Below are 26,397 nucleotides of genomic sequence, written 5' to 3' on the forward strand. Positions count from 1 at the left end.
TTTCTCTGGCTTAGATCTTTGCTACTCAAACTGTGGTTTCTGGGACCAACAGCATCAATATCACTGGGGAGCTTGTTAGAAATGCAGGATTAGAAATGCCCCATCCCCAGATCCCAAGTGATTTGGATGCACAGTGTTTGTTTGAGAAGTACAGACCTAGAATGTCCTTGTCTTGTCATGTTTTTCACCTTAACAACTCTTACTCATTCTTCACGACTTACCTCCAGGGAGCTGAGGTCAGCAGTTCAAGGTTCCTCTGGGTGGGAGGTCCCTGAGCATGTAAGTTTTATACGTAGCATCTAAGCTCTTACCTTTTAGGAGGTCTGTGAGGTTCCCCCCTTTCCAAGTGCACAGGTGTATGAGGCAGATTTTCTTCTGAGATGTCAACCAAAGCAATATATTGCAGCAGACCGATTGCAGAAGCAGATGTGTCAATCCATCTGCCTCTGTTAAGCCAGACATTAAAGAGATTTGTGATTATGTAAAATGAGGACATTCTTCACACCAAAACTTTTTTTCTGTTTTGGAAAATATTTACTTTTCATCAAAATATATTATTTATGTTAGCATGTAATAATAAGCATGTAGCTTATTATTATTATTTTAATGAACTGATCAGTTGAATATTTATTTTATGACATTAACAAATACAGTTATATATTTTATATGTAATATTTTATATGTAATTTTACATTATCGACATATATTAATATTTAATATTTACTGAAGTAAGAAGACATTTCTCAGTTTTAATTTCCCTTATAGTAAATGTTAATAGATATAAATCACATAAACAAAAGCTCTTTGGAGTTCTCAATAATATTTTAAAAATGTAATAGGGTCCTAAGGCCAAAGTGTTGTCCCAGGGTGAGCTAAGTGCCCCTGCTCAGCAAGTCTTTAGAATCATGGGTTTATTTCCCTTTTTTGCTTATCATGTTATATTAAAATGACCCACTTGTATAGCTCATTTGACCATAAGCTCCTTGAGGACTGTGACTATGTCCTATTCCTCTCTCTATTTATTGAGACTAAAGAAACATCTAACATCCTCCCTAAATACTTTTGGAACTGAGGATTGTGTTTGCTCTCCGGTTTATAGAGAGTCCTGGACAAGCTACAGCTGAGAACCAGCTTCAGGGGTGATGATATCTGTATGATGCTCTAACACTCAGTTGCTGAAGTAAGTGATACATGGACACCACCAACAGCCCTGGTGGCACTCCACTCCCTCAAAGTATGATTCAGCAGCCTGGAGTCCCACCTCCCAGGGGGAGGTAGGGAAGTGCCATGAGCAGCACTGCCCATTCGCGCACAGCCTTATCACACCAGCAGTAATCTTCTCCAGTGCCCGTGGTGCCTCTGACCCTCAAAGGTACAGTGAGAGGAATACAAAAACATAGATGGTGCAACAGGAGACCCATTTGGCCATGTCTGCTGGGAACTGACTTTGGCCAACTCCAGTGTGAGAAGAGGAGGAAAGCGATGGGTCTTCCCTACAACAGAATCCCACATCAGACCAAATTCTACCACAATTAGGGACAAAAATAGCCATGCACTACATATGTAAGCTTGATTAAACCCTGACTCCTGCCCTTTTGGATACCCCAACAAGCCCCTTGGGTGGAAGGCATGATGCAGTAGTATCACCTTCCTGTCAGAATCCAGCAACAGAATTCTGTCAGTGGCTGCACACAGGATGGAGCAAAGCCTCAGGCGATGCCACTCAGAAGAATTTATCCTGCTAGGAGGTACCTGTATAGTATTTCTAGCCAATCCACATATTTCGACCACTTATTTTACCAGTAAAAATTTATTTCCCTTATCCTAATTACAAACTCTTTAGGGCTGCTTGGAGATAAAAATAACTGAAGCCTGTAACAGACCTCGGATTTATGAACTATTAGAGTTTGCCAAACGCTAACTAAGCATGCCTGAAGAGTGGATTCCTGATGAGGGTACTTCAGATGTTAATGGACTTCCCCTTGGGTGAAGAAGAAAACACACACACACACACACACACACACACACGCACCCCTATCTCACACTGTTTATGCTGAAGTATCTTCAAGTAAATCATAGGCAACATAACAATATCATTAAGTTCAAATACACATAGTGTAGTGAAAATTAAATATGGTAGAGTCTCACTTATCTGAAACTCAGAGATCCCATCATTTCATATAACTAGAATAAAGTCAAGAACCTGTGAATAAACAAAGAACCTGTGAATAAACGAAGAGAAAAATCATGGTAGATGCTCAGTTCCAGATTCACCTTATTGCATGGAATCCTGCAATCCATCCTCCAAAGTGCATGTTTCCCCCTCTACCTCCATAGAGAGAGATCTTTGAATAAATATCATACTCCTAATAATTCTGCATTTTTAGTCTCAGCCCAGAGGCCCCCCTTCAGCTTTCACTCAGAGCCTGTTTGTGCTTCATCTGCACACAAATTCAGCTCTCTAGGTAGTATAGTCATTTTCACAATATTGATTCTTCCAATCCAAGAACATGGTATATTTCTCCATCTGTTCATGTCATCTTTGATTTCTTTCATCAGTGTTTTATAGTTTTCTAAGTACAAGTCCTTTGCCTTCTTAGGTAGGTTTATTCCTAGGTATTTTATTCTTTTTGTTGCGATGGTAAATGGGTTGTTTCCTTAATTTCTCTTTCTGATTTTTCGTTGTTGGGGTATAGGAATGCCAGAGAATTCTGTGCATTAATTTTGTATCCTGCAACCTTACCAAATTCACTGATTAGATTTAGTAGTTATCTGGTGGCATCTTTAGGATATTCTATGTATAGTAACATGTCGTCTGCAAACAGTGACAATTTTACTTCTTCCCTTCCAATTTCTATTCATTTTGTTTCTTTTCCTTCTCTGATTGCCATGGCTAGGACTTCCAAAACTATGTTGAATAAGAGTGGTGAGAGTGGGCAACCTTGTCTTGTTCCTGATCTTAGTGGAAATGGTTTCAGTTTTTCACCATTGAGTATGATGTTTGCTGTGGGCTTGTCATATATGGCCTTTATTATAGATTCAATGCAATCCCTATCAAACTACCAATGGCATTCTTCACAGAATTAGAGCAAAAAATCTTACATTTTGTATGGAAACACAAAAGACCCCAAATAGCCAAAGCAATCTTGAGAAAGAAAAATAAAGTTGGAGATATCAGACTCCCCAACTTCAAACTATACCACAAGTCTACAGTAATCAAGACAGTATGGTACTGGCACAAAAACAGAAATATAGATCAATGGTACAGGATAGAATGCCCAGAGATAAACCCACGTGCCTATGGGCACCTAATTTACCACAAAGGAGGCAAGAACATACAATGGAGAAAATACAGTCTCTTCAATAAGTGATGCTGGGAAAACTGGACAGCTACATGTAAAAGAATGAAATTAGAACACTCCCTAACACCATACACAAAAATAAACTCAAAATGGATTAAAGAGTTAAATGTAAGACCTGACACTGTAAAACTTTTAGAGGAAAACATAGGAAAAACACTCTTTGACATAAACCACAGCAAGATCTTTTTTGACCCACCTCCTAGAGTAACAGAAATAAAAACAAAAATAGACAAATGGGACTTAATTAAACTTAAAAGCTTTTGCACAACAAAGGACACCATAAACAAGATGAAAAGACAACCCTCAAAATGGGAGAAAATATTTGCAAATGAAGCAACTGACAAAGGATTAATCTGCAAAATATACAAACAGTTCATGGAGCTCAATATCAAAAAAACAAACAACCCAATTAAAAAGTGGGCGGCAGACCTAAATAGACATTTCACCAAAGAAGACAAACAGGTGGCCAAGAGGCACATGAAAAGATATTCAACGTCACTAATTATTAGAGAAATGCAAATCAAAACTACAATGAGGTGTCACCTCACACCAGTCAGAATGGCCATCACCAAAAAATCTAGAAACAATAAATGCTGGAGAGAGTGTGGAGAAAAGGGAACCCTTTTGCACTGTTGGTTGGAGCATAAATTGATACAGCAACTATGGAGCCAGTATGGAGTTTTCTTAAAAAACTAAAAATAGAACTACCATATGACCCAGCAGTCCCACTACTGGGCATATACCCTGAGAAAACCATAATTCAAAAAGACACATGTACCCCAGTGTTCATTGCAGCACTATTTACAATAGCCAGGCCATGGAAATAACCTAACTGTCCATCAATAGATGAATGAATAAAGAAGATGTGGCACATATATACAATGGAATATTACTCAGCCATAAAAAGGAATGAAATTGGGTCATTTGTAGAGATGTGGATGGACCCAGAGTCTGTCATACAGAGTGAAGTAAGCCAGAAAGAGAAAAACAAATATTCTATTAACGCATATATGTGGAATCTAGAAAAATGGTACAGATAAACCTATTTGTAGGGCAGGAATAGAGATGTAGACATTGAGAATGGACATGTGGACACAGTGGGGGAAGGGGAGGGTGGGACGATCTGGGAGATTAAGTTTGACATAAATACACTACCATGTGTAAAAATAGATAGCTAGTGGGAACCTGCTGTATAGCACAGGGAGCTCAGCTTGGTGCTCTGTGATGACCTAGATGGGCAGGATGAGATGGGGGATGGGAGGGAGGCCCAAGAGGGAGAGGATATAGGTATACACATAGCTTACTCACTTCATTGTACAGCAGAAACTAACACAACATTGTAAAGCAATTTTACTCCAATAAGTAGAAACACTAAAAAAAAAATCATTATAAAACAAAGAAAAAGAAAGCTCAGCTCTTTGGTTTTCAAACCCTTGGCAGATTAAGAGGAATGAGTTAGAAGGAGACAGAGAAGCCCTGAAGGTGGGAAAACTAACAGGTGGCAGCTTATCAGTCTATCTGAAAATAAAGGTGGAATCAGCAAAATTTAATACATAAACTAAGAAGTCAGTTCTTATAGTGACTGAGTCATATAGCGAATCACTTAGTGAAGGCCAAGAGCTATTCATACCTCAACAGGCTCTGTGGGCCAAACAGAGTCTAAAGCTCACACTTATTTGTATCAGACACCCATTAGGCAACATTGCAGACTGTCTGGACCTTCTTTGTCCTGGGGCTGTGGCCACTCATTCTCTGCAGTTCTCTGCAGTTCTCTTCACTCCAAGTGGTTTCAGGTAGGTTCATCCCGGCAGCGCCCTCCTCATGCCTGTGCCTCCAGCCTTGGGGCATCTCTGTTGGTGCTGGAGCCTGTGACACCTCACAGCACCCACGCTCACAATCCCGAAGTTTGTGTATGGTAGTGGTGGGGATGCGGGCAATGCAGAGGGGAGCTGGTAGATGCACTGTTCCCTTCCTCCTCCCAGAGGCAATGTTCTGAGGCTCCATCACCCAAATGGCCTCTTGGAAGATGGTCCCACCAGTGTGAGGGATCAAGCCGGGGCCAGCTGAGTAACACACTCTCCTATCAGCCCCCTGACCTTCCCTGCTTTCCACATTCTGTTTCCCGTGGACTCAGCCCTCTTTATAAAATAATATCGTAGAACCTTCTGCCTTAAGCCTTCCTTTCGAGAAACCCAGGCTAAGACACTCATCACCCTCATGGAAAGTCAAGTTATTTCCATAAACTCTGATTAAGAAGGACCAAAAATGGGTAATGATTTCCACATACTATTTCTTTATTTGGCACACAGAAATTTCCATTGTTTTTAATGGGGTATAATTGACACATTATATTAGTTTCAGGTGTACAACATAATGGTTCAATATTTTTAAATATTACAAAATGATCACTGCAAAAATTCTACTTAACATGCATCACCATACGTAGGTACAAATCTTTTTCTCGTGATGAGAACTTTCAAGATCCATTCTCCTAGGTACTCTCAAGTATGCAACACAGGTACACAACACAGTATTATTAACTATCGTCACCATTCGGTATATTACCTCCCCAGGACTTATTCATTTTGTAACTGGAAATGTGTACCTTTTGACCCCTTTCATGCAGAAATTTCCATTTTGATTCAATGAAATGTGTCCATCTTTTCCTTTGCCACATACAATTTAAAAGAAGGTTGGGGTAATTGAACATTTGTACTCTCAGCTAGCAGGAAAACTCAGCTGTCTAAAATGGTTGTCTTCTTGAGTCTTGACAGCACAGTTGTACTGAAGGGATGTTGAATAATGCAATAAGCACAGGTGAGAGGAGATTTATCAGGGTAGGCTTTCTGAAGGAAATCAGTCTTGAGCTGAGTTTTGAAGGCCTGGGGAGCTTTGGAAAGACAGTGCAGCTTGAATTTAGGAATGGAACCCATGGGCTACAAAGCATGTATTGTGCACAAGGGCCATTCCTCTTACATGCGAAATGAAGAAACTGTGTTAGGTCAGCCTGTTCATTTTTGCCCTCAACAAGGAAAATGGTCAGCCTACCTGATCAATTCAGCTGCAGCAGTTCATAATTATTATGAAAGTGACCAAAATGACTCCACTGGCTCCTTTCCTGCACAGAGACTGGCTGCTGGTGAGTAGCTTATCACTGATAGAGTTTTGGAATTAAACTTGCTCCCTTGGGTAGGGGAGGAGGGTTGTAGTCTGTCACTTGGTGATTGTCCTTTCAGCACAGGATCCACATGTGAGCACACACAGACGCTGCTATCTACACATGCACACACTGCTATCTACTGTCACTAATTCTTTTAAAATTTTTACTGCTAAAAAAAGGGAGGACAATCTCATTTTAAAAAGGACCACCCCAGGGACTTCCCTGGTGGCAGAGTGGTTAAGAATCTCCCTGCCAATGCAGGAGACATGGGTTTGAGCCCTTGTCTGGGAAGATCCCACATGCCGCGAAGCAACTAAGCCCGTGAGCCACAACTACTGAACCTGAGCTCTAGAACCCGCGAGCCACAACTACTGAGCCCACCTGCTACAACTACTGAAGCCTGTGCGCCTACAGCCCATGCTCCGCAACAAGAGAAGCCACTGTAATGAGAAGCCCACGCACCACAACAAAGGGTAGCCCCCACTTGCCGCAACCAGAGAAAGCCCGCGCACAGCAACAAAGACCCAACGCAGCCAAAAATAAATAAATTAATTAAAAAAAAATAAAAAGGACCACTCTCTAAAAAAAATAGAAGGGCCACCCTTTAAATTGAATTAAATTTTTCTTACTTAAATCTTAGGCCAGATCCTAAAGGAAACAGAGAAAATCAAAGATAAACAACAGCATCATCAAAGAAAAAAGTAGTTACCTTACTAATATATTGGGCTTTCATTCCTTTGGGAATTGACTGTCTCTTTGAGAATTTGATGAAAGCTATGGACTTTGAACCCCAGAAAAATGGGAATACACAAAAGAGTTTGCATACAACTTCATGGATCCCAGATTAGGGAAAATGGTTATGTTTTCTCCTGTGATGCTCAGTTTACCTCAGATAGAGTCAAAGTGGAATGCAGTTTTCAGCGTGAAGTTTTAAGGGAGAAAGTGGACATGCAGTGCTTTTGTTTAAAAATTATTTTGTAAATGATTGTAGTTGTTCATTTTAGTCATCCTATCCTGCATATCATTAGGAGTTAGTCTGTCATTCCTATAACTTACGGAGAATGATTAATAACTAATCAGGAAGGGAGGGAGGAGAGTGGGAGGGAAGAAGGGTAGACAAAGAATCCTCAAGAGAGACCCAGAATGACATCCAGTCAAATCAACTTAAATTTCTGGAGAGGACTAGAGAAACTCTAAATATCAAACAATTACAAAGGTGAACTGACGCAACTGCTTTGGCCAAAGACAGATGGATGCTCATCGTGCAAGTCAACAATTCAGCTACTTACTGGGCACCTGCTGTGTTAACCAGCATTTTGTGTTCAAGGAACTATGAATGATGTGAATTAGATCAAGGCAAGTCCTGTCCTCAAAGAACTTGTCCTGTACATATTATGATGGAATCAAAGCTTTGAAAATGGAAAAGTCCTTTTAACCTTCCTTACACGGTCTTAGCAATCAATATATGCCTGGGCATTTTTCTTCAAGCACTTCATTGTTAATGAGGTAGGAATAATGCTCTTTTATGCTAAAATTCTGAAATTATTATGTTTGTCTTTTGAACCGCTGCCTAGTGAATTCACGCAAGCTGTTTGTACAAAATTAAACTCAAGTAGATGGATGCAGCTAACCTCCACATTCAGACCTCAAAAGCAAATAAAGCTGAAGTCAGAGAGAAAATACAAATATGTCTTTTTTCCCCACGCATTGCAAGTTTCCGAAGGAGATGCTTTCATGGAGCAGCCGTTTGCCATCTCTGGTTCCTCCGTGGAAGGAATTATCCAGAAGATGAGGATTATGCATCTAGATAGTCTAATTAAAGATTTTCTTCTACAGGAATGCTTATCATGAAGTAGCACAGGGGAAGTGATGTCAAGACTAATTGAGGGTCAAAGACAAATCTGGAGTGATTAAGATTTTCTGAGAATACTTCAAATGCGGCCATCATGAACACTTTCTCTTAAAGACACTGAAGCACCGGAGAGGCAGACTCAAGGACACAGCCGCAAAGCCTGTTTTCAACTTAAACAATTCAAAAAATCTGGAAGATTTTCTGAAAAACTCCAAAGAGCTTCCCTATCAGTGGGCTTCCATCTTCAGATCTGCATCCAAATGAATCACATATTCCACCTCCTTGTGGGTGACAACAGAGGAGACAAAAGAAGAAGGAGAGAATGGTCCATGTATTTACAAGCTGCCAGGGCGGATCATCTGTCCTCTAAATTAATGTTTATGGTAAGCACACAGATAATTTTGGCTGGTCCCCTACAAGATGCAAAAACTGTAGGGAAGATGAATTTCTGGCACGGCTGTAAGTGAAATCACAAAACCAAACATATTTAATCAAGATGCTAGTGACAGCTCATTGCTCATCATTACGATACATTTGTGGGCTATAATTTCCCTCTCACCCATGGTGTTTGCTTCTTTTCACACTTCCTGAAGGCTGGCCCTGCTTGGAAGTCGGCAGGTCATTTCCCCTTCCTTCATACTCTAATCAATTTCACTCTCAAGATCTCACACACCAGCAGCTCTGGACTGCTGTGCTTAGGGTCAGTCAAGCAACAGGAAATGCTTGCGGACAGAGAACAGCAATTTCTTTTTCATCTAAAGAAAAATGAGAGTTTTAATATGCTTATCACACCCAGGTTTGAAATATATATATATATATATATATATATATATACATGAAATCCCAAATTCTTTCTCCTCCATAGAACAAACTTTTGGTCTCAAGCCTGTCTTTAATGTTTCATGTGATCCAGTTTATTGGAATAAGCATATTCTTCAAAGCATTGAAAGGTTAGGGCCCATGTCAATATCTGTGTCCTCTAATCAAAGCTTACTTGGATGAGGGTGTGGAATGATGGCAATTGATTGTATGAAAATGGACTTCTTATCTTCAGTTAAATGCTGAAAACGATCTTCCCACTGTGGTATTGGTATCATGAGGAACTGTGAGATGGGAATTGAAAGGTTTCCAGCACCCTATTCTTATAAGCTGTCACCTTAAAGCTCTAGGAAACTGCTCCAGAGTTACCTGTAAGGTGAGCTTGAGTGCTTTGGCTTTTGTGATTTTGGCTTAAACATGTGGATCTCTGGTTTCAAATCTGTAAAGGAGAGCTACACTTCCTTGGGTCGTTGTCAGGTTCATACCACCCCTTCTCTCTTTCTTTACCCCTTTCTTTCTCTTTCTCCCTTGATAATTTTAGGAGGCTTCTTCTATCTCCTATCTTTCCTATCAATAACTCCCATCTGAGTGTTCACAGAACGGAAGAAGCCACTCACATTACAAACCAGGACCAAACCTGTTAGACTGGCTGTTAACCTTAAATACTGCCAAAAATTTACCATATTTGGCAGCTCAGAGAATAACCTAGCAGCGCATGCTCAGAAATCATTCATTTAAGCTGGAGGTAGGTAGCCTCACAGTGAAACCTGTTGGAAGCTAGGGGTTGGGTCCCAATGAGCACGAATGTCTTTCTTCGAGTTGTTGACTTTTATATACACAATTAAAAGCAGGTGGAACGATTATTGTGCAGTTTGTGGGGTTTTTGTTTGTTTCTTTGTTTGTTTTGGGAAACCTTGGCATCTTATCTCTCATACTCTGAGCCCTACTGAAGTCACTGTAGTGTTTTTATTTTCCTGAGAAGCTGAGAACTCATCATTGACTAACCATTCAGAAAAAAGAAAAAAGGATCATTCATGTAATCATTCCACAAATATTTAGGAGCACCTGCTATGTGCGAGTCTCTGTGCTAGACTCTGAAGAGTCTGGCTTTCTGCTGGACTCTGCAGGCCCCGCAGTAGATACATGTGGCAAGACAGATTACCCAGAGGCTGCCTCCGAGATGGATGTTACATTGTAGAAAGTTTACTGGAGAGTACTGGAAGGGTCATTGGGGTCAACACCTGTGGAAGAAGGGACCGAAACAGGACTGAGCAAGGGAAGAAGCTGAGCCTCAACTGATCTCAGTGGAGGCTTCAGCCAACCCTGTAGGAGCTCTGAAGTGGAGATGACTTTCAGAGTCATGGTGTGTTGGGGTAATGGGACCTGGCCTGGGTAATGGACTACTACCCTTATAGGTCAGTCACTGGATGGGGTTGTTGGGAGAGGACGTGACCTAGGGCAAGGCAGAGGCAGCACTGCCATCCACTGGGAGATGAAGCCCTCTGGTCCTGAGAGGAGATCTGGATGGCACATCACAGTGTCTACTATGTTATACTAGAAGGCTTTCAGCTACCCCACAGGAGATCTTGACCCATCTGGCTTGTCTCAGACTAAGACCTCAGGGATAAAGCCACTCTAGGGTTGGTTAGTTTTGTGGCTCAACAGCATATTCAAGAGCCTTTCCATCTTTCTGCTCTGTCAACCTAAGGGGTCTGCTTTGTTCTGAGCCTTCTTCCAGTCATCGTCATGCATGGCTGGAGCAGGGCCAGGAATTACTGTGGAAAAAGAGATGCCACCTTCACCTCTGAACTCTTTCTGTTATCAAGGAAAATATTCCTTCATCTCTCTCTTTTTTATTGCTGTAAAATATACACAACATAGTATTTATCATTTTAACCACACATAAGTGTACATTTCTGTGGCATTAAGTATATTCACAATGTTGTATAACTATCACCACTATCTATACCCAAAATTTTCCATCATTCCCCAAAAAACTCTATACCCATTAAGCAATAACTTCCTTCTTCCTTTCCCCTTCCCTCCAGTTCCTGTGACTTCTAGTTTACTTTCTCTTTCTATGAATTTGCCTATTCTAGGTTCCTCATATGAGTGGAATCATAACAATATTTGTCCTTCTGTGCCTGGTTTATTTCATTAAGCATGGTTTCAAGTTTCATCCATGTTGTAACATATATCAAAAATTTGTTCCTTTTTATGGCTGAATAATGTTCCATAGTATGGATAGACAGCATTTTGTTTATCCATTGATCTATTAATGGACACTTGGGTTGTTTCCACATTTTGGCTATTGTGAATAATGTTTCTGTGAACACTGGTGTGCTGATACCTGTTCAAGTATACCTGAACAGATACATAAGAGTGGAACTGCTGGATGTTTCACTTTCTGAGAAACTGCTTTATGCAGCAGCTGCACCACTTTACATTCCCACCAATGATGCTAAGGCTTCCGATTTCCCTACACCTTCAGTAACACTTGTTATCTCCCTTTCATGAAACTGTAACCATCCTTTCCCTCATATCTTATTGGCCACTGTTGCCCAATTCCCAAATTTATTATTGGCAAAGTGAATGAGATCAACATTGACTGCCTGAAACCAATCAGGATCCATGTCCCCAAAGGACATGGCTGCAGGGAGGACAGTTGGGTATCTGAACAATATCAGGGCATTTCAGCAAGCAAGAAAGGGTGGGGTGGATTATAGCGAGGCCATGATCAATGTTTGCAATGGAGAGGCTTTAAAAATATCAGTGCCCAGGCCACAAATTCGGATTCAGTTGGATTCTGTTGGTCTACAGTGAGTTCCCAACATCAGTCATTTTTAAATGTTCACCCACTTGATTCTAATGTGCAGTTAGGGTTGAGGCCACTGATCTAGCAGGTGAGACTGCCCGCTAAACCAGCAAGTATTTATGAATACTGAGAGTTGAGAAGTACAACATGCTGAGGCACCTTGCCTGGTCCAAGGGGACCATGGAAATCCCCCAAGAGGGAAGAACGTTTAGACTGATAACTGAAAAAGTCAAGTCAGCCAGGCTGGGGGAAGAGTGTCATAGATACAGGGACAGAAAGAAGGCGGTGCCCAAGGAATGGGAAGAACCTCAGTCTAGCTGGAGTGGACAACGTGTCTATTTCTGACCTTGAGGAGACAGTATTTTTACTTAAAGATGTGCAATTCATGAGGCAACAGCTAGATTACACACTCCGACTCAGTTTACCATAGGGATGACCTTCTCCTGGTAAGCTGAGTAAGTAGCAGCTTATACTTAGAGGGAGCAGACAATTATGTTTAAGAACTGAATTTGAAGCCTGCCTATGTTCTGCACAACCAGTGTGGCCTTGGAGAAGTCTCATGACCTCTTTGGATCTCCGTAAATGTCCTACAAAGGTGAGGTTATGAAAAGTATCTCATAGGACTATTGTGGAACTCAAACAAGAAAATATATATACGTGAGTGGCATACATTCATATACTGATGCATTCCAAATATCTCTTCCCATCAAAACCTATCTCTAGATAACTTCTAAACTCCAGACCTGTCTGTAGAGCTGCCCATTTGACATTGCCCCTTGAATGTCTAATGGGCATCTGCCGCTTGACATGTCTAAGACTGAGCTCCTCCATCCTTCCCCATATGAGCTAATGGCATCTCCATCCTTGGTGTCACCCTTGACTCCTTTCTCTCCAACATCCAGTCTGTTAACAAGTCCTGTCACTCTACTTTCAAAATATATCCAGAATTTGAGTGTTTCTCACACCTGTCACCACTGTCCTGGTTCAAGCCAGCACCCTCTCTTGCCTAGGCTTTGTAGCAGCCTCCTAAATGCCTCCTTGCTTCTGCCCTCCCCTGCAGTCCCTTCTCAACACAACACTCAGAATGATAAGTCCAATCACACCACTCCTTTAATCAAAACCTGACCAGGGCTCCATCTCAGTCAAAGTGAAGGGTGAAACCCTTATGATGACCTACAAGCCCTTCCATGATGTGGTCCACCATTATTCTCTTATCTCCTACAGTTCTTCCCTTTGTTCATCTGCTCCAGCCCCAGTGCTTCAGCTCTTCCCAGAATGTGCCAGGAACATTCCTGCCTCAGGGCCTTTGCACTTGTGGTTTCCTCTGCCTGGAATCCTCTGTCTTATTTAGCCACATGTCTAACTTCTCACTTCCATCAAGTCTTTACTTAAAAGCTACAGTGTCAGGAAGTCCTTCCCTAGACACCTTATTTAAAATTTCAACCCTTGCCCTTGATGTCATATTCTCCTTCTTTGCTTTATTTTTTTCTTTAGTATTTACCAATAACATGCTCTATATTTTATTTATTTATATTGTTTATTAGCTTTCTTTCCTACCAGAATATATATATGCATATGAGGATATATATATATATATATATATATATATATATATATATATATATATTCATATATATATAAAATCTCCCTACCAAAATACCCCTGCTCCCCAAGGGCAGGGATTTTTGTTTGTTTTATACACTTTATATCTCCAATGCTAGGACAGTACCTGACACATAGTAGGCCCTCAATAAATTTGTCAGTACCACATTTTACAAAAGAGAAACCTGAGGTTCACTGTGATTAAATAATTTACTCAAGATCACACAGAAAGACAGTGGCAGAGTTGGGTAGTTAACTGTTCTATGATGCTTTACAACATAAGAAGCCCATTTAGCAAAAAGAGCAATATCATTGGCCCCTCTCCAGTCTTCCTCCCTATCACCAGCTAAAGAAACAAAATATTTCAATGAGGAAGGATTGGGGTGGAGACTTTGTGGTGTTGCCCTGTGGACTCTTGGCTAGGGTGCCCAGATTTGAGTGTTCTTAGGCAAGGAAGCAGGGGAGCCATCTCAGCACTTGTTCTGAGGCAAGAAGGCCAGTGACTGTAATTAAACGAAGACCGGGGGAAGGGGTACTCGGCTGCACAGGAAGATACGCTGAGTCCATTTGAAATGGTTGGGGAGATTTTTTTACACAGTTATCAGCATCAAACCCTGTCTCACTGGCTATGCCACCCAGACTCACTGCGCCCCCTAAAAATTCCTTCTTCTTCCATCCATTGCATTGAACACCCAAAGAGAAACCCTATAGCAGAATACAGGCCGAGCAGTCAGACAGCAACCCTACAGTTAGATCTGCTAAAGCTTTGTTGGAATGAGGGCAGTGATTTTTAAAGAGCACCTTGTTTTGAGGAAGAGAGAATTTGGTGGGACAGTGGTTGTGTTAGCAGGCAAGGCCTTTTTCTCCTCCCACTTGGGAAGCCCCATTGCTGGCCCTCTCCCTCCATGGGGACCCAGCCCCCTCTGGGAAGCGGAGCTTCTAGAACCAGAGCCCAGGCAGGCAGAAGGCTTCCCTAACAGTTCAGAAGGCGGAAGCAGTGGGAGGGCATGAGTGGAAGCCGAAGCCTGCAGGCTGCCGTCAAACCAGAGGCTGCGGATTCCATAGGGTCGGGGCAGAGCAGAGTCAGAGCAAAGGCCGGGGGAGCCATGGCCCCGCTGAGCCACAGCATCCTCATTGCCAGAGTGCGTCCATCCTGAGTCTGCGGAGAAGAGTGAGAGAAAGCCTGTGGCATGCTTAGCCCGGCATCCAGCACCGAGCTAGCTGTCAGCATGTGATTTCTGTCTCCTTTCCAGGGGCAAAATGAGGACTAGCAGAGGCTCTTTGCAAAGGTACTGGGTTGCAGCCCAGAGAGTGGAGGAAGAGAAGGAAGCACTTAAGTTGCAGAATGCCTCTGTGGGCAACATTCAGCTGCTTCCTGTGCTCCTTAGAGGCGCCCTGGAGGAGCAGCCTCAGCAGGCTGTCGCCTCTGGGCTTCCCTTCAGAGCCTCTGCCTCTTCACAGGCACTCACACCAGTTCCCAGGGCCCTTGGTCAGGGCCCGTGTGCTTCACCTAGATCCTCTCTTCAGCTGATGCCCCCAACCCTGGCTGCTGTCCTTTCTAGGGGGTGCCCTTGCCTACATGTTCACCCAGCCCAGGAGGCACCATGAGGCCAGTGGCAGATGATGAAGTGATACCTTACGAATTGGGGCAGCTCTAAAAAAGCGATCTGGCTCCACTGGATCTGCTGAAGCTCACTGTGGGTGAGCTTCTGCCTGGGCCCATCCTGCCTTCCTCCCTTCCTTAGAAGCATCTCCCAAAAACACGCTCCGAAAGCCTTCTGCACGGGACTCCGGGGAGCCCAACCTCAGACCACCAGTCCCTCCACTGTCTGTTGTCTTTGCCCCTCCAACCACACCCTCTCATCTGACCTCCCGGGCACCCTCCTTCCACTAAAATGCAGTCATATTGTATGCCAACGACTGGAAAATGGGTGCTTAGGGGTTAATATGTTGCCCAATAAAAACAGTGATAATTATATGGGAACCAACCTCCAAATGCAGCTAACAATCTGCGAAGCACACTTACATGCATGATTTTATTTGCAAAGCAGAATAGCATGATAGTCTCCAAAGTGCTTCTGCCTGGATTTGAATCTTGGTCCTACTACTTATTAGTCTTGTAACCTTGGCCCATCTACATAACCTTTCCAGTGCTCAATTTCCCCATCTGTAAAATAAGGATATGAATGGTCCCCTCCTCCTAAAGTTTTTGTTAGAATTAAATGAACCAGTACATGGACAAGTTTTGGAATAGCCATGACACATAGTAAGCACATACTATGCATTAGTTATTAGTATTTGATCCTCGCAAGAACCCCAGGAGGTATTATAATTACTGCCTGTGTTGGACATCTCTCATGCACACCTTGTACTCTCAGCCCACCTTTTCACTCCAGCTGTTCCTGCAGCCACCTGGTGGCACAGGTGTAACCCGATGGCACCTTGCTCAGCTGTACTGCTTATTTCTTACTTCCTGCCCTGGCTTCTCTGCCTCCATCACTTGAGATGCCCGTGGACCACACTCAGCCATTCTGACCCAAGCAAACTTGGAAGTGTGAGAGAGCTGACATCCCATGGGGACCCTTTGACCAAGGACGAGTTGGAGCCAATGGGAAAATGGTGCTTTCTTTTATTCCTTGAGAGAATAATTCTGAGGTATAATGTGTCCCATCGAGGTCCAAGTTCAGTTGCCTGTAGCAGTGGGCACCCCCATCTTGACTTTCCCTCCTTTCGTTTCCCACTTCCCAGCTGCCTATTCCTGTTACTTGAGCTCACTTTCCCAAATAAACTACCTACATACAAGCCCTTGCCTCATGCTCTTCTTTGGGGAACCATCTAACTGTGAACAAGAGGAGAGTGAAAGAATAAAAAGAGGCTTGTTTTGCATCCAGAATCAGATCTGGACTCAAGGCCAAAGCCTTCCACCTCCCTAGTCTCATTTCCTCACGCTGTGCTCCCTCCCAGTTCATACATATGCATCTTAACAGAGGCCTCCCAGAAGCTTGGTCAGTTGAAGGCAAGTCAGGGAGGAATCAGCTATGAACGAGCAGCTTTGGACATTTTCATTTCAGAGCCCCTTTCCTGTCCCTACTTAGAGCTGGTCCTACACAGCTGGAGGTTTCACCTGACTGGGGCCTGGGGCAGAGACTGTGTCAAATTTGTCTCTGTACCACTTGTACTCAGGGCCTGGCCTACAGGAGGTGCTCAGGGAACGTTCGCTGGATGAACAGACCCAGCAATCCAACTACTGATGGTTTCTTTTTAATTTTTACTTTTTATGTGGCTGTGCCCTGTTCCTATACTAAGTTTATTTTTAGCTGGTTTGGAATGTAATCTCAGATGGACAGAGAACATTTTAGGGAAGGGGTTGTTTACCTTTTACCAAGCTAAGTTAGTACAGAATCATGTGCCTGAAAATTATTCAAGGAATACAGGATATTTCTTGAAAAAAACCTGATTGTCAGGTTGACTGACTGATGAAAGAAATAAAAGCTGTTAAAAAGCTGTCCTCCTGCGGCTTGGAGGACAAATGCAGCTTTAAGATGCATGGGTTTCATGATTTTATATTGAAATTCTGAAGCACGTGCGGGTCCTTCCACTTCCGATAGCTTCTGCCTGTCCTAATTCTCAAATTTGTGTTACCTGCCTAGCCCTTGTAGGTATCTGGGTTTGTGACCCCCATACAGAGTGACACACAACAGGGCACAAGAGCTGAAGGAGTTGAGCAGCGCCATTGCTGACTTTCCTGTGGCTTGCTCACCTACCTCTGCCACCATCAACAGGTGCCCAGTGATAGCATGACATCCTGCCTTCCAGGTACTACAAGATCACCGTGGTGCTCATGTGCTTCATGGTCCCCACGCTGGTGCCCTGGTACATCTGGGGAGAGAGTCTGTGGAATTCCTACTTCCTGGCCTCCATCCTCCGCTACACCATCTCACTCAATGTCACCTGGCTGGTCAACAGTGTCGCCCACATGTACGGAAACCGGCCCTATGACAAGAACATCAGCCCTCGGCAGAACCCGCTCGTCACCCTGGGTGCCATCGGTGAGTATGGGGTGGGAGCCAGTGGGGGGAGTGGCAGCTCAGATCTTCTTGGCTTCTCAATGGTTTTGTGGAATCTGTAAAGAGAGGCAATGGAGTGGAGTAAACTGGGATGAACTTGGGCTTTGGCGTTAGAATCCGAGCCACTTATTCTCTCTGATTTACAGTTTTCTTACCTGTGAAATGGTAACAGGAATGCCTGTCATAGGGGTGTTATGAGAATTAACTAATATACTATATGTAAACTGCTTAGTACAGTGCCTGGTACATAGTAGGTGATCAATAACTAGTAGCTATTTATTTTTACCATGGAAATTTCCCTAAAGGAGGTGTAGCAGTTGATGTCTCTCTCAAACTGCCCTGACCACTCTAGCTTCAGCTGTCCATCATTTGGCTGACCTTAAAAATAAATAAATTAATTAAAAGGCCTGCAAACAGAGGGATGGTGAGAATCGGGACCTTGGTACCACAGAATGGTTAAGAGCAAGGCTTCTGGAGTCCGACAGGTTTGGTTGAGTCTTGGTTCCTCTTCCTACTCTCTGGGCAAGTTATCTAGCTCCTCCATACCATGTGTTCTCATCTGTAAAGTGGGGATAAATATATAGTAGCATTGACCTCCGCCTGGGGTCGCCGGAGGGTTAGATGAGTTAATACATACTGTTTGCAGCAGTGCTTAGCAGGAAACAAGCCTTCAGGGATGTTGTTTTTCTTACTAGCCGTATGGTCTTAGGCAGGTTACTTGTCCCTTCTGTGCATTTCCATCCTCACTTTAAAATGGGGATAATCATAGCAGATAGCTTAGCTATGTGAGGATTATAGGCATTAATACCCTTTGAAGAATTTGGCATGGTGGCTGGCACACAGTATGTGATTAATAAATGATAGCTGTATCTTGATAAAAGCAACTCAGTCTCCTGGGTAACCTGAGCCTTGAGCACAGAGATCAAACCCAGGAAGGGAGGTTCCTGCTGTTAAGTTGAAACAGTCTCTGCATCTCTCTGCCATGGGTTTCTGCCATCATGGTGTTAGGTTCACCCATTTATTAAGGCCCCAGGGATCTTGTGTTGACAAGAGCAATATAAGGTGGAATAAACATCAAATTTAGCTATGGGAATAACTGGATAAGCAGAGAGAAAAGTGTGAGTTTCCTGGCCCCTCCTATTGTTTTCTCCTCCTCTCACTCTTCATCTTCTATAAGAATTGTAATGAGAGGAGCCACATCCAGTGGTAACTCTGAGAGCAGATGAGAGTGAGCACTCTGGGACTGTTACCATCTTACATAGGGGATGGTGGGCCAGGGAACCCAAAGAATGAGGCCATGACACAGGCCCTGAAGAACTGGGTGTTGGTTTGAAGCTTGTCCAGGTCAACACTGGACTCTCAAATCAGTTTTCTTGATAAAGGTCCTTGGAAGACTCTTATTACACCCACTGTATGATAGATGGGGGAATACATCCAGAGTTCTCAGAACAGTGCCTGTTTCTGAAAATAGGGGAAAACTCTAGTACTCTAGTCTAGGAATGATGGGGTGGAGGGGCAGGGTAGAAAAGACCTAAATTAAAGAGAAAATTGCAGACAAAAGACCAATCCATCTGATATACTCATTGTAGAGCAGAATCTTTCAAATGTGGTCAATAGAAGAACTGTATGATGACCAATAGCCACTTAAGAAGTAAAGGAGGAATCTGGCAGTTCCTTGAGTGGTTAAAAATAGTTACTATAAGACCCAGCAACTCCACTCCTAGATTGATACCCAAGAGAAATGAAAATGTATGTCCACATAAAAACTTGTTTATGAGTGCTCATAGCAACATTATTTATTTATAACAGCTAAAATGTGTCCCTCAAATGATGAATGGATAAATACAATGTGGTATATCCATACAGTGGAGTACTCTTCAGCAATAAAAAGAAATGAAGTACTGATATCTGCTACAACCTTGAAAATATTATGCTAAGTGAAAGAAGCCAGTCACAAAGCATTACATATTGTATAACTTCTTTTATATGAAATATTCAGAATAAGCCAATCTATAGAGATTGTATGAGTAAAAGTGAGAAACAGAAACAGTATATGTATAAATATATGCAAATAAATATATATATAATATTGCTCATAATCTCTCTATATATACTTATATAAAGAAACAGTATATGTATAAATATATGCAAATAAATATATACATATAATATTGCTCATAATCTCTCTATATATATACATATATACAGAAACAGTAGGATATCTGTATCTATATAAATGTAGATGTATTCTGTTTGTGTGTGCGTGTGTGTGTGTGTGTGTGTGTGTGTGTGTGTGTACAGCAGGGGAGGACGGGGAGCGAGCGAGAGAGAGAGAGAGAGAGAGAGAGAGATTTATTTTGAGGAACTGGTTCATGCGATTATGGAGGCTAAGTCCCACCATCTGCCGTCTGCAAGCGGGAGACCCAGGAAAGCCAGTGGTATAATTAAGTCTGAGTCTGAAGGCCTGAGAACCAGGGGAGCTGATGATGCAAATCCCAGTCAGAGGGCAAGAGAAGATGAGATAGACGTTCAATCAGTGAATCAGGAAAATGGGAGCAAATTCCTCCTTCCTCCACCACTGGTTCTATTCAGGCCCTTAAGGGACTGACTGATGCCCACTCACATTGAGGAGGACCATCTACATTACTGAGTCCACTGCTTCAAATGCTAATCTCATCCAGAAACGCCCTCACAGACACACCCAGAAATAAAGTTTAATCTGGGCACTCCTTGGCCAGTCAAGTTAACATGTAAAATTAGCCAACACAGAGAAAGAAAGAAGAGCTGGAGGGAGGGGGGCTGGTTAGGGGCCAACAGCTAAGGGGAGTGAGGTGCCTTTTTAGGTAATGAAAATGCTATAAAATTCATTGTGGTGATGCATGCACAGCTCAGTGAATACACCAAAAGCCATTAAATTGTATTCTTTACATGGGTGAATTGTATGGTAAATTATATCTCAATAAAGCTGTTTTTTAAAAAGAAAACAAAGAAGCCGTGAGACTTTTCCTGAAAACAGCTTAGTTGGGGGAAAAAGTAAGGGAGGAAAAGCTATTCACTGTGAGGGATAGAATAATATATAGGCAGATTTTGGATATTTAAAGATCCAAATCCTTAATTCACTCACCTAGCAGAATGATTATCATTTATCTCTTCCAAGCTCTTCCAAGAAGTCTTCCTTTAATTACTTCAATCCACAGAGACTATTTTCCTTTTATGAATGTACATCAAAATGATGATCTGTTATCAACCATTTGGCATTTAGCTTAAGAAGTACAGCTCTGAAGTCATGGGAGCATGTCACCAGTCCACAGGGAATATTGCTCTTGAGACTTTGTGCTGATTATTGTTCTTTTTCTGTTCCTGTTGAGTTTGTCTAGCCAACTGAGTGAACACTTCCTAAGGGCAGACAGCACGTCTTCTGCTCCCCACTGGAGCCTGACACAGTGTCTTGCAATAAATGAGTGATTTCTAGAAAGCTCTACAGAGAGATGCTGATTGGGTTATTTCAAGCCCACTTTGTCTTCCAGGTGAAGGCTTCCATAACTACCATCACACCTTTCCCTTTGACTACTCTGCGAGTGAATTTGGCTTAAATTTCAACCCAACCACCTGGTTCATTGACTTCATGTGTTGGCTGGGACTGGCCACTGACCGCAAACGGGCAACCAAGCCGATGATCGAAGCCCGGAAAGCCAGAACTGGAGAGGGCAGCGCCTGACCCTGGAACCGCTATCCAACGACCGCTGTCAACGCCTCGGTTCATGGCCTTTGTTACTACACTTCTCTTGTTCATTGGATCGTGGGAGGGGGTACAGGGTGGGGAGGGAATGGAGTCTACGCGGTTTGGGAATTTTTTGTTTGTCTCAAACTAATGTCAAAATACAACTCTCAATGAAAAGAATTTTTTAAAAGGCAATATAACTATGATTTAACACTAGAACGTAGACATGTGATTTAATCGCTGTAGCTACAGTATGTCAAACATACATCGTCATGTGCTTGTACGAGATGTTAACCCTGACAGGATGAAGGAATTTAATATTCTTTCAGTGCGATTCAGGAGAACCTGTTTTCTTTTTCTACCAGTTAACCCAACGTTATTTTTAAACAGACTATCTGAAGGAGCAGAGAGGCAGGGTAGAAGACAAAAGAGAGGGTCTAAATAGTAAAGAATGTTTGTGTTTTGTAATTACTGTGTGTTTGTGTGTTGTTATTTTTAAGGAAGAGAATTGAAAACGTAAAAAAATGAGAGCACAGGAAATGGCTTTCTTATTTTTTTGCCCTGTTTCCAGCTTGTCAATGCTCCACTGTCTTTGCTTCAAGAGATCTGTTCACTGCTCAGCTAGTTTTGTGTCCCGAGCTGCACACCCAGCTGACCCTATAAGTCAGTGCCTGTTTTAAGTGTTTGATTTTGTTCTCTTTGCTATTGTCATTTTAAGGTGTATAACTCAGAAGTGCCAGGCATCAAATTAAGCTCAAATGAAACTCTCATTTAAATGTTTAGACACCTAATTTATATTCTAATTGATCCCAGCTACTGATGCATGTACTTTACCTACTTCTGCTAAATAAGCATATTAATTTTCCACACCAGGCAATCAGATCTTAATAACCAATAGTTATCTAGAACTCAGTGTCTACAAATGTTTCACCTGCATGCAGCCTTCACTGAAATGGCAGCAAGACATAAAGTGACCATTATGTAGCTTCTGGATTTAAGAAAAATTTGTGTGTTCAGTTGCCTTGTAAAGAGCATGCCAAATTAGTGGGACAGCGTTCCGCTTTGTGTTAGATGTTTTAGAGCAAAAGAAAGCCTTATAGTGTTGGCATCAGAGCACTTCGAACATAGTGCTTCAAAGATAGGGAAGATGTAGGGTTTAAATTTAAATTTTAAATTTTTGAAAAAGAAGTGATGCCAATAAGAAATTGTCATAATAAAGTACTTCATCCAGCAGGTGTTTAGCAGTGTTATTTTTGCCATTTATAATGTGTAAACTATGAGTGATTTACAATAAATGATTATGAATTCATTGGTGTTCTTGACCTGATACTTAAATCTTTTTTTTTTTTTTAATTCGGCCGTGCCGCATGGCACGTAGGATCTTAGTTCCCCTACCAGGGATCAAACCCGTGCCCCCTGCAGTGGAAGTGTGAAGTCTTTACCACTGGACTGTCAGGGAAGTCCCCGACCAGATACTTACATCTGTTGGAATGTCCCTCAAGGGTGCCTGATGCTTTATGATGGTCACATACTTCACGTTTGAGTTGGGCTCTGGGCTAACAGCAGCCCCTAAGACCAGACCTTTCCTATCCCATCAGCATAACCAGAAGGAAAGCCGGCAAGTTTTATGTGGAATGCAGAACCCCCAGTGGTATCATTTCTCACTCACCAACACTGTCGCTTGTACTGCTTCCAGCTGACCAATGGGAACCCAACACCTACATGTCTCTCAAAAGAGCATGAAGAATACTTTCCTCCCCAGAGCCCTGCCAGGCCCCCCAGCAGTGACCAGAGGAGGAGGAGATGGACTCAACTTTCACTCCAACTCCGCCTCTCTCAGCTTTGCCCCTCCACGTGCTGCCTCACTCTTTGCCCATCTTTTGTCCCAAAGCAGCTGTGCCCCTGCCATCAGCTATAGACGTCTTCGCCTGTCTGCAGTTGAGCGGGAGTCCAGGCATCGGGGGGTGCCGGACTGGACTTCATTTGTAAGGACACTTACAAGGCATTTTTCAGCTGCTTTTGTATTCTGGTCACAGATTGCTAAGACCTTGTATGGAGTGTTGGTAGAGTGTAGATGTATTCCAAGATGAGTTTGTGTCAGCCTGAACTAAAATGACCCTGATTGCGAAAGTTTCTGTGAACATTTGACCCCTAAAAGTACTAAACTTATTTGCTTATCCATTAATAGAAAAGGTTACATTTGGAACAGCTATTTGGAATCTTCTCACAAAAGAAGGCTGTTCCACAGCTAATCCAAATAAATCCAGAACCTCACTCCTCTGAACCTGAGTGCCACGTCTTTATCAGCAGGACCCATGAGTGAGATAAGTACGGCGATGATGTTGATAGAGTGGATGAAGTTTAGAGCATGCTAGAGTCTTCCATATTCATATCCCTTGCATGTCTCAGCAGCATCTAAGAGGGCAGTTTTCTCATCTGCAAAGGGAGGGGATGAAACCAGACTGTCTCAGGTCCCACCCAGCCCTAACATTCACTGGCAACAGTAGAGATGGGAAGATACCTGCATTCAGATTTCAAACACCTCTCAAGTTACTGCCTTTCTAGGACCTGGGAGGTCAAAATTGAGGGGAAATAATTGAGTCTGAGTGGGAGACCACTGTGTGAGGCCAAAAGGATATGTTCTCGGTAAAAATGGTGCATGTGTCTCATTTATTCCCAGAAGATGATGAAGCAATAAAAATAAATATAATCCATGAAAAATAACTCAATGAAAGAAAGTACTCCAGCTTAGTGGAGTAGTAGAAATAGCACTGGACTCAGAGACCTGAGTTAGAATTCTCTTTTTTTTCCAACTGAGATGAACTTGACATATAACATTATATTAGTTTCAGGTGTAGAACTTTGTGATTTGATATTTGTATATACTACAGAATGATCACCACAGTAAGTCTAGTTAACACCCATCACCACACATAGTTACAATTATTTTTTCTTGTGATGAGAACTTTTAAGATATACCCTCTTACCAACTTTCAAATATACAATACAGTGTTATTAACTCTAGTCACCATGCTGTACATTACATCTCCAGGACTTACTTAGCTTATAACCGGAAGTTTGTACCTTTTGACCACCTTCACACATTTCCACCACACCCCTCACCAATCTGTTCTCTTTATCTATGAGTCTGTAGGGTTTTGTTATTTTTTTAGATTCTATTATACGTATAAATGAGATCATACAGTAATTGTCTTTCTCTGTCTGACATATTTCACTTAGCATAATGCCCTTAAGGTCCATTTATGTTGTCACAAATGGCAGTTTCGAATTCTAACTCTTGGTCTAACTTGCTGTGTTTTTAGGCTGACCCACATGGAAGTGCTATTTACTAACCCACTGCACCTCTCTGAACCTCAGTGTCCTAATCCACAAAATAGGAACAATAACACTTATGCATCAGAGAAACCTGGACTCCCTGAGCACAGGACCTGGCGCCTCATCGACCCCCAGGAGACATCCGCTGGGGGTGAGTGGCTGCCCCAGTCACGAGACGAAAACCGAGGTGGAGCCAAATAACTGCAGACTAGAAGTGGGGAGGACCAACTTCCAGTTCTGGTTTTGCTCCCAACTAGCTGGATGGTGAAATGTAGCAGAATATGCCCAAATCTGCCAGTTTGACATAAGATTATTTTGAATTAAAGCCACTTGAAAAACAGCAGATGCAAGCAGTGTGCTCTGACTTCCTTTTTCCTTCCTAAAAGCAGGAGATGAAACTCCCGTGTGAAAGATTCCCTCTCTGTACCAGGAGGAAAGAAACGTTCTTATCTCCATAGACAGGGAGAAGGTACCAAGAGAAATCAGTACAAACAAACCTTGTTAAAACAGCCTTTATCTTCCTTGAGCTTCCCCATATATTTTAGTTACTTGTTCACAATTACTACTCTTTGTTCAACCTAGTATATGAGCATTTAGACCCAACCACTTTGGGGGGGGGTCTTCATTTTTCTGTGAAGGCTCCCATGTCCATGTAATAATAAAATCTGTACTCTTATCTCCTCTGAATCCATCTATGTCAACTTAATTCTCAGGCCCAGCCTGATGCTAAGAGGATAGAGGAAAAGTTTTGCCTCCCCTACAATGGCTCTAACCTCTCAGAGCTTCAGTGTCCCCTTCTGTAAAGGAACCGACTGGACTGGATTATCCCGTCCAGCTCTGCCGTTTCAGTAAGTCTGTCGTCTCTGTGGACAGCAGAGACAGCAGAGGACAGGACCACAGAGCCTCTGTCCAGCCTGGTGTGGATCCCTCTGCATCTCTGGCTTCCTTCCTGCACCTTCAAAACCCCATCAGAGGACAGGTCTGGCTTGCAGTGTCCTTTATGCTTCCGTCAGCTCATTTTTCTCCTCATCAGGAGCTGGGATAGATTTGTGGAGGGAAGAGGTGGAGCCGATGGGTAAGAACGAACTTTGGGGCTTATCTGGGAGGCTCACGTGCCCACCGCAATCCTGTCCCCAGTTACAGAGGAGACAGAGCCAGTTGTGTCCTCCGCAGCTGCTCACGTGAAAAACAAGGAAGGGGGCTTCCCTGGTGGCGCAGTGGTTGGGAGTCCGCCTGCCCATGCAGGGGACACGGGTTCATGCCCCGGTCCGGGAAGATCCCACATGCCGCGGAGTGGCTGGGCCCGTGAGCCATGGCCGCTGAGCCTGCGTGTCCGGAGCCTGTGCTCCGCAACGGGAGAGGCCACAACAGTGAGAGGCCCGCGTACCGCAAAAAAAAAAAAAAAAAAAAAAAAAAAAACCAACAAGGAAGGAAAGAAAGAACCTTTATAATCCTTTAAAAAATTTCCCCACTTTGGTTGAGGGTATGAGTCTCAGTCCCCTCCTTCCCCTTCCTCGACGTCATGGAAGTGCTGTAGGTGACCCGGAAACTCCTCTCCTGTTCCCCTGTGGGCTGTGGGGTCCATCTCCCCCAGCCCTACCGCCCCAGCAATGTTCCTGATTCTAAATTGGCACCATCAGAGGAGGAAGCAGAGTGCTGGCCC

General features: G+C 42.8%; 1 protein-coding gene across 1 annotated transcript in view; it reads left to right on the forward strand.

Moving 5' to 3' along the window:
- Positions 1-22,947, forward strand: part of SCD5 (stearoyl-CoA desaturase 5) — a 160,281-nt gene extending 137,334 nt beyond the window's left edge. The window contains exons 4-5 of the mRNA XM_082606291.1: positions 17,427-17,659; positions 21,205-22,947. Of these exons, the coding sequence (XP_082462417.1) occupies positions 17,427-17,659; positions 21,205-21,395 (424 nt within the window). The 3' untranslated portion in view covers positions 21,396-22,947. The remainder of the gene's footprint in view (positions 1-17,426; positions 17,660-21,204) is intronic.
- The last annotated feature ends 3,450 nt before the right edge of the window (positions 22,948-26,397 follow it).

Source organism: Mesoplodon mirus (genome assembly GCF_964341445.2).
Source record: "Mesoplodon mirus genome assembly, chromosome: 2".
NCBI lineage: Eukaryota > Metazoa > Chordata > Mammalia > Artiodactyla > Ziphiidae > Mesoplodon > Mesoplodon mirus.